Below are 13,406 nucleotides of genomic sequence, written 5' to 3'. Positions count from 1 at the left end.
ACTGATCCACCTGGCATCTTCCATTTGGAGATAAATGAGATGCCTGAGATGACCAGGCTGTATCCCATGCTTTAGCATCATGACCAAAATGTGAGCAGTGGTAGAAAAGACTAGAAGCAAATCTGTCCTTCACAAATGAGAGCTGTATGAAACTCCACAATGTATATATTGCAATATTTTCCTGGCTGGTTGCTGCTGAAGTCCAAGTGTGTGCTCAAAACTCCATGTGGGAGAGATGCTGATATGGAGGCCAGGAAAAGCCCTGCAGGCTGTTCACTCAGTCACAGGCTGGGCTATCTCCTGCTGTGACATACAATACACCCTGTTTTCAACCTATCAAACATTTTATTTCTGTGAAACATGGCCATCCTGAGCCCCCAGTAAGTCATGTACCTCACTGCTGGAAAAATCCAACACATCTGTCTTCTGGAAAACATAGTTCAGTTTTAAAGGAAAAGGCTGTATCAAGTTTCTAATCCCAACAAAGTCCTCTTAGTTTCTTGATTGGAGTTCACGTAGCACAGTGTCATATTATCATTCTTGTTTCCTGATACCATGTTACTGAGGGGTTGGACTAATAATGATGTAAAAATAGCTCCCTGTCACAAGTATGGTATCAGCCTCTCTGCTCCTGCGCAGAAAGCGCTTAAGGGAACTATTTCTCACAGAGATAAATGCCAAATTGTAACTATTTCAGCAGTTATCTATGAAACAAACACACAACCTGAGGAAGCCTCTGAACCCCAAAATGAAAACAAATATCTGAACTATCTGAAATCAGAATAGTGTAGTTTCTTTCCATTCAAGACCCTACAGATGCAGAGCAAGAAATAATGCTGTTACTACTCTGAAAACAGAGTCTTGTCATGGAGAAATTTTTCCATGTAATTAACAGACATGGATAGATAACTCTGGTATTCATCAAATGGAAGTCCATCACCCTTTGAAGAGTCAGCACAGCAGCTTTAAACAATACAAAGCAGCTCTAAGGACTGGAAAGAAATCTGTGCTTTTGAAGTAGGGAGCAGGGTCAGCTGGCAAGTGCGAGCACACACAGGAATGATTCCTGGACATTAGCTGAAGATTGATGGACACTATTGCCTCCATTGCCCATCTTTCTGATGTTTCTAAAGAGGATTCTCCTTTCAGGACCCTGTGAATAACACTGCAGTAATTCTCCCTGTTTTGCAAAAGCTACTTGGGGTGTTCCCCTTCTCCACATATGCTCTATATTTCTAGAAAGTATATGACTGCTTGTGTTGTAAAATGGAGCAATAAAGTGTTACTGTTTGGAGAGAAATCTGTCCATAAAACAGGGAATTAAACTCCCTCTCTTGAGGAAAATCAGTACTAAACAATGTGCAGTTTCTTATGAGCATATAACTGGAAAGGCTCATCCTGGCTTATACACATCCTTCTCTCTCTTGTAAAAAACCTTGGTTAACACCTCATAAGGAATTCCTAAGCAACTTTACTGTATCCTTTTTGAGTTCCCTATCAGTATGATCAACAGCAAGCTAAGAAAATTTTTTGCATGACAAGCCTTTATCTTTTTTCCTCACTCCTATTAAAGACAAAGAGCTCAAGAAAGTCTTGGCAAAGCTCTTGCTGGGAGAGCAAGCCCAAAGGCTGCCTGCCCACTGCTGGGGGGACCCCAGCACAGTTGCTTCCTCCACACAGCCCCAACATCCCAAGAACAACTAGGGAAGATCTGGGGGATGCTTTCCCTTAGAGCTCTCCAAATGGGTGAGTCGTGCCTGCGAAAGGGTCAGGACAGTTGTTTGGGTACAGCCACTGCACTGGTGTGGCCATCCACTGCCACCAGGTTTTGTAGGACATGTCCTTACATGGCATCAGGGTCAAAGGGTCTCATGAAGCAGGAGCATATGGAGGACAGGTACTTCATAGAAAAAACAAATCAGGCTTTCACTGGGTTTAAGTTATTTCAATTACCGATGGGACTGAGGAATTGCACAAACCACTGTCCAGTAATAAATGGTGCTTAGAAAATGCAGAAAAGGAACAACAGTCCTTGCCAAAGAGGCATTTCAGTAAGGAAAACTTCCTTCCTCCTCTTCCTCACTTTTGATTTTCCTGCTTTATTTCCAAAAGTACTTTTTAGGAAACTTCAAGGAATTCAAGCAGACACCCAAATCCAAAAATAAACCATGGGAACTTAATTTTACTACCTTCACTTTATTTGAGCAGAGAAAGCTTGAGAAAATGAGAAGATCAGGGATAAGATTTCCTTAGAAGGCAAAAAACTAGATGTCAGTTTCTGACAAAGTTTGGGGAGTTACCCTGATTTACATCAATGTCAAGCTCTAGATATTTCATGAATACTGTTTATTAAGACTGAGCAGTGTTAGAAACTACCCTCAAAAATAAACATATTGTCTCAGTTATCCATGAGTGCAGAATGTTGAGGAATACAAGAGGTACAAGTAGCTGGGCTCACAAGCTGCAGTCTGAGATGCAGATTGAAATGCAGAGCTCCAGGTAGGAGCCTTAGAAGAGAGGCCATGGACTGCCAGCCTTTGGGATAACACTGGGCAGGATGGTGGGTGACACCAGCCAGGTGAATGGACACTGGGAAACACAGGAGAGCTGGGAATTGCAGCCTGGGTAACAAAGGAGAGGACAACCAGTGAGCCAGCAAGGTGAATGGACACAGAGAGGTGGGCAGGAGCCAAAGACTCAGGAGGAAGAGGAGACTTCTGGAGACTGTGAGGGTTTAAATGCCCAGGGGTTCCTTGGCTGGGGATCTGCCTCAGAGGCACCAGCTCTGGCTGTTCCTGTGCTACTGCCCCATGAATAAATGGCTTTATGGGATGAGATATCTGGGACTTTGCCATGGGAAACCTGGTCTGAATGGGGTATGTGAGGAGTCAAGTGGGGACCCACCGGGTCACTGGAGCCACCCACCAAGAAGCAGTTTCAATCCCAGCAGTGCAAGTCTCTGGCATTGGAATGTGACCAGCAGTCTCTTGAGTAGTCAGACTGGATAGTTTCCTTAGCAAGAAAAAAAGTCAAAGTTTCTCCATCTAACAGAGTTCACAGATTTTCTAGGAACGATACCAGGTGACATGGGATCCCAGATTTGTTGTCAGATGGTCAAAAGTTTTACTGAGCAGAAGATCAAAAAAGCAATCTCATGTCTTCTAATAGCCAGGCCAGGATTAACCGAGTATAAATTGGATGCTGTTACCTTCAGAAGTATAACACTTCTTTAATGAACCAAATGTTATGCTTTGACATGATCTACAAAGTCCCATGCAACAGTCCTGCTGGGCACTTGCTCTTTAAATGACAGTAACAGTTGAGCACTCTAACCTGTGAATAATTTAGGAGTCCATGAAATATTAAACAGACTTCCAGATACATGAAAAAGCCTTCTGCTTATTGCAAAAAGGAATCTGATAATTGTTGTTTAGAGATGTCAGCCCTCTGTGCCTGTATTTTATGCTTAGCTATCCCCCCCACACTGCTAAGATTTATTCTGAAAGTAAAAGAGGTTCATGAGACATCAAGAAAAGATGCCATTCTCATCTGTCAGTGTAAATGATTTTTACTTATCATCTCTGTTTATAGAGACAAGGACAATGAGAGCTCTGGAAAAGATGCACTGCCAGTCAGACTAGCAGCAGATCTCCCACTGCCTGAGACTGCCTGCTATAATTGATCAAGAGCTTTCAGATCCTAATGCCATTAGTGTTGCCAGAACAACTCCAGCTGCAATTTACAGGGAGAAGGAGCAAAAAAACTCCTGGAAAGATGGCTCTAATGGGTCAGCCTCCTTTTTCTCTCTCCAAAGATATTTAGCTGTCAGCATGCCAGCTCCTTCCCTGATGTTTTGCCCAACACAGAGTAGAAGTTCAAAATTTAAACTTACTAGCTTTTGGAGATTCATTTGTCAATTTCAATCGAAGGGAACAGGACAACTCATTTAAGAATGAGCAATAGTGGCTCTATAAAATTCATACATGAGATGATGAGTTTTGAAATGTCCTATTGTGAGGAAAAAAAAATTCAGATTTATGTGCCTTTCTGTAAAGCTAATATTCACTTGGTTTCATTTTTTGTTCAATTTGTGAGAAGCAGGGAAAATGGGCAATGGTAAAGAAATGCAGGGATATTTCAGCTTCCCTGTCACAGACTAAAAACAGATAGTTGTTCTTCCCCAGGCCTACAGAATGATACATGCTCATTTCTGATACATGCTCAGGAAAAGCACTCAAGATTGTTGACTTAATCAAAACTGCCCTGCATTCAAAATCTGTTGGGGAAGAAGAGGAAGGAACTCTGAAGGATGTAACAGAGTATCCTGCTTTGCTGTCTGCTTATTGCAACTATCCATATGGCAATTTAGATGCTCTCATTTCTCCTGTAAATATTGCCCTGTTTTCCACACCCACTAACATGCCAAGTTACTGATGGCAGCAAGACAACCACACGAGCCCTTCTTTTCACCTCATTTTGCATATGGCTTTCTTACCCAGTTTAAATACTAAATATGAACAAAGATTGCAGAGTTTAGATGAAGAAGGCTGTTTGGAATGCCAGGTCTGTGGACTAATTGATCATTTTGGTTAGATATTATTTGGGTGATGATATTGAAAACCTCTTGCTCATGGCATCATTGAACATATTGTCCTGGCCAGCATTTAGTTAAATCTGAAGTTAAATTCAGCAGTGACTTATCTTTAGAAACTGGATGAAGCTGGTTAGTAGCATTTCTGAGAAGGACACAAATTCTTTTTATCTAGCGACTTGCTGCTTTACTTAAGAAGAATGGTCTGTTTCCTGGGCATCAATCCATTTGATTACTCATGCTGCATTATTTCCTTTAGCTGGAGGCAAGTTTTGTCAGAGGAGTACCAGTATTTTTGTCAATACAGCAATATTCAGCAGCTACGCCTGCTGCAGGTAAATTTCTATCCACTTAATGAATTCAATGCCAGGAAGAAGAAAAGATGAGGTGAACTGGCCATCTTTATAAGATGTGCACTATCTGATGCTTTGAGTTTTCTGTCCTGTAGCTCATCACCTCCAGCCCTGCTGTCAGTCAGTCACTGCAAGCCCAGGTCTGTGTGCTCATGTAAGACTAAGCAGGCTGCAGTGCTGCATTTGTGTCCTACTGCCAGCTCTCCTCCTCCCCCAGGTCCTCCAGATTCATCTTCTGGACAGGACTTCACAGGAACTTGGAAGCTCTTAAAAGAATTCTTACAACATCACAAAAGATACCATCAGAATAGGTACAATTTCAATCTGTGGATGCTTTTGCCATTGATAAAAACAAGCCTAAAAAGTGCCTTTTCCAAAACACATTTTTAAATCATGAAGCATAATGGTGTGTGCCAAAGATAAAAAACAAACCACAGCGTCAGAACTGTAAACCCAACGAACTGCAATACCTTTTATTTTTGGGGTGAAAACCAACATGGTACCTTCTTCCTCCTTTTTAACACCTCTAACAGTGACAGACATTGTCACTGTTCTTTTTTGAAATTGCTTAGGCTATACTAATGAGGACTGGATTGTTCTCACTTGGCTGCAAGCATACACAGACCATTTTTGCAGGGCAACACATCCTGCTGGCCACATGGAGCAACTTTGACATCTGTGAACACTGCCAGAGTTGTACCATGTCCTTGGAAGCTGATGGAGCCTAGAGAAGCTTCAGGAACAGGCAAGCGATGGAGAATTGTCTCCCTTCTCCCCTGCCCAGGATATCTGCTTTTTCCAGGGTAGGCAGAATTAAACCTGGTTCTTCTCCACCCTGGCTGGGGCCACATGGTCGGTCCACAGAGTGCCCTTGCACACACCAAGCTGGGGAGTGGGGTGGGCAGAAACCTTCAGGAATGTTCCCAGAGTCTGGCTGTAAGAGCTCCTCTTTAGGGACTTGAGTGTCCGGAGCATGACCTCCCTAACGGCTAAAAGGATAATATCTGCTGTGTCTGATCCCTGTCTCCTGTCTCAAAGGGCTGAAATCCAATTCACCTCAAACCATCTGGAACCCATCTCCAAACAAATAATTCCTTCAAGTCTTATTTAATCCATCTGCAAATGGCTTCACTCTTTGGTTTGCCATGACACAAAGCCCCTCTGAGGGCCCAGAGCAGGTCAGCATGAGGGTGTACACGCCTGCGTTGAGTGTGTGTGTGGTAGGACAGACACCTGCTGCTGACCTGAGGCATCTTCCCCTGTCCTGGAAGTGGAACAGTATCGAGGCTCAAGTCTGCTTGCTGTGAGATTCCACAGTGACAACCAGCCTCTGACAGAGGAGGTGTGTGCCACAGCAGCTCAGGGGATGCACAAGGTGCACCTCTGATAAAAATGGCAGGTCGACACCTCCAATTTTCTGCCCATCTAAAGAACTAGATGGGGATTAATGCTTATCTGTGGCAAGGAAGAGATGAAATTGATACTGAGGCAGTTTCAACATGGTTCACAAAGTGGATCTTGCATCTTTTGGAATATTATATTTAAAGAAGAAAGAGGACTGCTTTATCTATTAATGTTTCCAATGCATTGAAAAATGAGAGGCAACTGCACAACCCAAACCTGCAGTACTAGCACTTGCCTCTAACCTGTGCATCACACAATGACTCTGTATGTCATAAAACCAAACATTCAGGAAACCTTTCTCTGTGTCTGTCCAATTAAGAATAGAGGCAATAACACTGTTACAAGTGTTTTCACATCACTACATCACTCCCCTTAGCTACCACTAAACCCTACCTATGGTCTGATGACTTTGGGCTGTAACATCAAGAGGTACTGAAGGGCAAGGAATGCCAGCAGCCAGGATGCTCAGCACCTCCTTCAGCTCCTGACTTGCAATGAAGCTTTCCCTTACATTGCCTTCACCTGGCTATATCTGCTCTCACACTTGCTCTGCTGGTCTAGATACAGGAAGAAGAGTAAGCATTTAGGAAACTTATTCCAGGGACACCTCCAACTTCATCCCTTCATGTACAACTATGTCTCTCTCCCCAGACCTCCATTTGTATTGGTACAACCACTTAAAAATCATGGCTTAGAGGTTTCTGGGGAGGGTTCTTGCTGTTGTAGTTTGACCTTTGACCTCTGCATGGAGGGCAAGCAATTGAGGACCACAGTCTGGAATACACTTCTCACACCTCATTGGTGAGGGGTGATGCTGCCCCATCCACACAGGACAGGTACATAGAGTTGGGACTTCAGAAAGTGCCTTTTACCATGTTTTTATAATGGATCTGTTCCTGCAGACTGTATCTACCAGCATTGGTGGAGTACAGCTCTTCTGCACTGCCTCAAGTACAACATGGGCTGGCAGCCTCCACAAAAAAGCTATGCCTGGAGATTTCCTCACTGGCCACAGTGCCTGTGAGTTGGAGCAAAGGTGGAGAAGCAGTAGCAGCTCCACTATGTGCTCCTCTCACACAGAACAGCTCCTCCTGCCTGCTCATCCATCCTACTCTCCCACTCCTGCTGGGGCTCTCTTCAGTTCCAATTTCAGATGTGCCCATGGCTCCCTGCAAGGACCTGTTTCTTTTCATTTACTACTCAGCGGCATTGGTAGAACACAAACCAGCTGGGACATCTTACCTGGGACAGACATCAGCAATCCAGGGATTCAGAGAAAGCAAACTAAAGGATGCTGTCATTACAGTACTTCACAAGAGTATCCAGTGTCTCTCCCCCCTCCTACTTCACATCCAAAATGTGCAAGCAAGTAAGCCCTGTGCAGCCTGAACAGAGTGGCTACAGTTTATGCTATACTGCCTCATCTGTTCTTTGCACCAGCTGTTCCTGGAAGGAGGTGCCACTGAATTGTTTCTCTCTTCCTCTGATGCTCTGGAAGAAAGACAGAGGGCATTTTTATTTTTTTTTTTTTAAATCTTGGCTTTTTCAGCCAAGGGAACAGGGTTAGATTGTTGTGTACTGGCACTTGCTACCTTCTCATCCCGTGCTCTTCTTGCTGTGCAAGCACAGTACAAGACATGACAGGCTGAAATAATATTTAGTTTTGCAGCTGGGCTCGTTACTGCTGTAATTTAGAAGGTATAACCAGTCATCAAAGTTTCAAAATGTGTTCCATTTTCAATAAAGAGGCAATTTCCATGGGATGATGACCATAAAAGAATGACAGTGTACTCAAGAACAAAGAACAAATCTGCCAGTCTGTCAAGAATTTGCCTGACGTGTCATCACAGTTTAATTAAGGGAAAAAATTTACTGTAAGAGTGAGCAGACAGAGTCAACCTTCTGACAAAGGTGCTTCCTTTCCTTTGTGCATTAAAAATAATCTCCCTTTGTTTTGAATTACTGGTGCACAAGGAGATTGTGACAAATCACTCTCCAGAACTAAATAGATGGCTGGAAAGTATGAGCCAAATTTGTCTTTTATACAGTGGAAAGATTTGACTGTAGATGATTTGTGGATCTTCCAAACCCCCCTCAGTGTATCATCTGACTGTTTCCCACACATTTTTTGCTCTGAGTCAACCACAAGGACTTCTCAGGTCTCTGGCAAGTGAGCATGGTGGCGGTGCTATTCCCCCCTGTGGCAGGGTCACAGAGCTGCTGCCCACCAGCACTGCCCATCCCAGCCTTGCACTGCACCCAGCTGGCCATCACAGCCTGCCAGGCCACGTCCTCCAGCCAAATCCAGTTTCTTCCACTGCTGTGGTTTCAGTGGAAGAGCTAAAAGCCTTCTCAGTCTCTGGAGAGCTAGTTCATTCCAAAGGAACTTTGCTATCAGAGTTACAGTGTCTCAGCACGTCAGGGGATGCGAGGCAGCTGCACAGACGGCTATGAACCTGTATAAAATTGTCACCAAAATAATGCTTTCACTGACTGAATGATCTGACCAGTGACTAAAAGTAATAAATAAAAAAGTACTCTGTTTAAATCCAAGTATTTCTTTATAGTTCAGGAAATCTAGATACAGTAGCACTATGTTTGCCTAGGAGAAAGAGACAGCTAAGATAGCTTATACAATTAAAGTCATGCTGTCTAGAGTATTTGTTTTGTCAAAGATGAGTGGAACCAGAAGAAACAATAAAAAAGTGCATTTTTTCAAGAACATTGATTTCATGGGACTAGTTTTCTCTAGCTTAATAATCAAAGATACCACAACACATATAAATAAAGTGGGGACCGAGAGCTGTAGTTTTAACCTCCACAAAGCAAATACACCTAAGAGCATTTATCTCTTCTCAGAGCAGACATGTAAAAGCATTAGGCTCCATCATGCTGTGTTCTGTTATCAGGTCTACATGCAGGCCCAGAAAGACTATGCAGTACACGTATGAATATACATACCCGACTTGGGTACAGTCTCGATATGGCAGCACTGAAAATATGCTACAGAAGGATCTTCTGCTGCTGATAAGGACTATTCTAAAATATAAAAGAAAATAAAAGAAATCAAAGACTAAAATTTAAAAATCCCACCACAATAAGCAAAGCAATAGATGTTACCTTTGAGGAATTTGCAATCACAAAACTTCGATAATGGACGATTTCTCCGTCCTCTTTTACATCTCGCAGATATTGTGCTACGGAGTCTTTACAGAAGTGCTGAAGCCTGTGCCACAGCAAATGAGCAGTGAATGAGTAGTAGAGCCCCATTCCCTCTACAGGCTTTCTAGGAAGACTATCTTGAATATGTGACTTGTAATCCAGGACAGATGCTTTCCTAGTGAAAGAAGTCTACCCACAGAGGCACAGGACCATTCTGTCAACTCACTACAATGGCTGAAACCCAACAGACAAACCCAGCAGCAACTCAGGTGATGCACACCAACAAATACCACTGATAGACACTCTGGCTGCTGGTTGTGACCTTTCTCTGCTAAAGCAAAGGACTCCCTTGATTGTCAGCTTCTTGTTCCTGAAATAGGCTTTATCCATAGGCTAGGTTTGCTATTATGTTTCCAGATCCTTTCACTGTTTTCAAGCTTCCCCTTTTGAGTCTTCTCCAGTTTTGCCCCATCACCTTTCTTGGTCTCCAGGCATTATCCCTGACCTCAGAAGTTGCACAGCTTCCAGTCTTACCTTTAAGATCAGCATCTAGCCATGACACTCTGCCAGCCTCTGTGCTCAATAATCACATTAGCCCTCTTGATTATGATGTTGCATTGATACTCAGGCATAACTGACCCCACAGCTCCCATCTGTCTCAGTCAATGTCAGGACTGAATCCCTCCTCCTCTAAGCATGGCTAGCCTTTGCTCCTCATAGGCAGTTAGCCAAAATTTGGCTACATGAAATCATACATCATCTGCCTGCAGAGAGCTTATCTCAGAATCCAGGACAGTCTTAGAGCAAATGCCTTGTATTTCTAACCAGTCTCCAAATCTCTGCAACATCTGCAAAGTCACTGTGTGATACTGTCCTGGTTTCAGCTCAGATAGAGTTCATCTCCTTTAAATCAAATAGCTTGGAGCAACCTGTCTGTTACACAGCCACACTGCTGCCTTCAGCCATCAGGCTCTGACAGATTAAGCAACATCAAAACCACTTCGAAGTCAAGACCCACTTCCCATTAAACAGAGTAGGATGCTAACAGCTACATTATTAAAGTTCTGGGAGATGGAGACTTGCAAGAAGCCAAGAGAAGCTTGGTCAAGAAGTAAGATATAAAATGCCAATAAGTAACTGCTTACAAATAGACCCTTTTTCCTTATTACCATCAGGACAGTGAGAATTGTACCATTGTACAACTGACCCTTCCTCCCTCTAGAGCTGGCTAACAGGCTGCACCGTGTCAAATTCCTCTAAGACACGGTGACAGCAGTTTGTGATGTTTTCTGACCTCATTAGTGTTAGAATTTTCTGATATCTTACCTTTCTAAAAATCTCCACTTGTGGTGAAAATGCTAGGACCTACCACTACATTGGCTGTCAGGGCTACTGCACTTCCTTGCTACACTCACCAACATTATTTTTTCTGACATTGTGTTCCACAGATCTGTATGTGAGGATTTAACCTGAATTTTTCATCCTTTGTCCTGCACTGGTCAAAGCTGGACAACAAACCCTGGCAAGCTCCTTTGCTCTTTGCTGTCTGAAAACCAGCACATGCACCTATGAATCTCATACCAGTTACCCTGTTATTAGAACACTGTTTCCTTAAGGGACCAGCTTAGTCATCGTTCTTGGAAAAGGTTTAGCTCCCCAAGAGAGCTGCTGCTGTAATCCTTGGAAAAATGCAGAATGATCGATTTTCCTTCTCCTGGATTACTCCGTTATGGCAATCCTATTTTCTTCCTTAAAATCCCGTTTGAAAGCAAAGAGGGATTTACCCTTTAATGAAGAAGGGTTTCTAATAATAAACACACATAGAGTTTTAGGAAGTTCTCCTGCAGCAGATGAAGCACAATTTCATTGTTGTCTGAATGCTGTAACACTCCTTACCTAAGGGAAATCTCAGATCCTTCAAGATGGTCTCATGGTGCGGCACTGAGTTACAGAGCAGGGAGGAACAATTTTTCCCCATTTGAAAACAGCAATCCACAAGCAAAAAAACCCTGGCATATGATTAATTTTGTGCTTGCCACTGCTTACTGCTGAATGGTTGCTACTCACAACAGCTTGCTTGTTCACTGGAAGCCTTGTTTGCTGATGTATGAAACTTGGCACAGGTTTCGAGGCTGACATCAGAAAGCATCCTTTAATTTGGAAAACCACAGTACCCACTAAGCATATTATCCCCCTCCCTCTGGCTGCTTCTGGAAATACAGCTCCTCTACCAACGCCCTACACCTCCCTAAAAATACCACTCAACTCTCTTAATACTTAAAAGAAAAACAAACTGGTGCTTCCATGTCCACAAGCAAAGACAACAGTAGGAAGTTACCATAGAACTGTGTGTATCAGAAGGAATCAGACAAGAAAGGAAATAAAAAGCACCAGCCCAGCCTCTATTTTTTTCAGATTTCTTTCCCTTGGGACCCAAGTATTGCCTCTTTTTCCATAAATCAGCAGATCCTCTTTACACAAAGATCTCCCAGGCAGAGCACGAGAGAAGCCCACAGCCTCCACTGCTAGGATGCCACAAAACCTCATCTGCAAAGCTGCCAAGGGAGAGTGATACAAAACAGCTTTAGGAGCTGGACTGGAAAGGAAGCAGGGAAAGCAGTGGCCAGACACTCATCATGGAGGGATAAAAAGGCATTTTATGTATAGGTCTGATGACATGCATGGAAGCAAAAAAATTTCTGAAGGCCTACAATGGTTTGCTGGGGCAGAAAGTCCAGAAACTTGTCACAAAGTATGCTTTGGAGAAGAAGTCATGGTGGAAGTCCATTGCTGTTAAAGAAAATCCAATTATTGCTTATAGGAGAAAAGTATTTTCCTGGATTTCAACTCTTCAACAAAGGGCATCTATGATCCTGCACACCTCTGAAGGAGTTATCTCAGAAGCTGTGTGAGAATGTTCACATGCCTTGATTCCAACTGTGCCACCTAGACATGTTTAAAACCACTTCACAAAAAGGTTTTCATTCTTTAATTCTCACATTTCACTGAAAAGTTGTACTAGTTATTATAGTTCAGAGCAACCATTATTTTACAAGAGAATTCTGACAATGTGCAAAAGGCTATAAAAGCTAAGCTTCCAATTTCTTAATTTCTTTTATACTGCAAAAAACCTTAATGAGCACAAAGCTCTCAACAGAATCAGTAATTTGATAGACTTGAGGAATAATGTCTGCTTTTCCCAGCATCTGTCTAGGTTTGATTGTGTTCCACCAAAAGGCTGCCATCAGGCAATGCATTATACATCATATATACCATTCATATGTGGAATATTGCAGTCTCTTTTCTCATTCCTGATTGATGATTTTTGACTGCCAGGGCTCTGTTGCCCTGCACACAAAGGTGAACATGCAAAACACGGATGCTGCCAGGGTGGCAGCCTTCATTTTGGAGTGTCAGAAGTTCAAGGGCAATTAGAAGGTGGCTGAGAGTTATTATGAACCATGAGGGTGCTGCCAATCATTAATCTCTTAGCCTGCATGTGTGTGCAATTAAGAGAGCAGCAAAAGAGATATTTCATGATGGTGTTTGGCCTTCACTCATGTATTTGCTAACAAAAAAACCTGAGAAAGCAATGGCATGGGGGTGGGAGACGAACGTTGTTTTACTGCTTTTTATACCTGCTATATATGATAATTCTGGAGTCCTTCTTGTCCCATTCTCACCAGTAACTGTTTGTCCAGCTGGCTCAGGTTGCCATTTCAGTGGCTCGTTTTTGCTAATCCTCTGCTTCAGTATTTATGGAGGACATCACCAATAAACCTGCTGAGTAAAGTGTGTAAAACCATATGCTGGTGCCTACCTGTGCTAGTTTGTATGTCAGGGTTGACTGGTCTTTGTCTTTAAATGGGAGATTTTATTTTATGCTGTTTTACAAG

General features: G+C 42.9%; 1 protein-coding gene across 2 annotated transcripts in view; it reads right to left on the bottom strand.

The window, feature by feature from the left end:
- Positions 1 to 13,406, bottom strand: part of CABLES1 (Cdk5 and Abl enzyme substrate 1) — a 68,377-nt gene that overhangs the window by 16,440 nt on the left and 38,531 nt on the right. The window contains exon 4 of one of the 2 annotated variants that reach the window (XM_036406966.2): positions 9,310 to 9,387. The exons of the other annotated variant lie outside the window; for it this stretch is intronic. Within the exon in view, the coding sequence (XP_036262859.1) occupies positions 9,310 to 9,387 (78 nt within the window). The remainder of the gene's footprint in view (positions 1 to 9,309; positions 9,388 to 13,406) is intronic. 2 annotated transcript variants of the gene reach the window in all.

This window comes from Molothrus ater, chromosome 1 (assembly GCF_012460135.2).
Source record: "Molothrus ater isolate BHLD 08-10-18 breed brown headed cowbird chromosome 1, BPBGC_Mater_1.1, whole genome shotgun sequence".
NCBI lineage: Eukaryota > Metazoa > Chordata > Aves > Passeriformes > Icteridae > Molothrus > Molothrus ater.
This window is presented reverse-complemented; position numbering and strand designations above follow the sequence as displayed.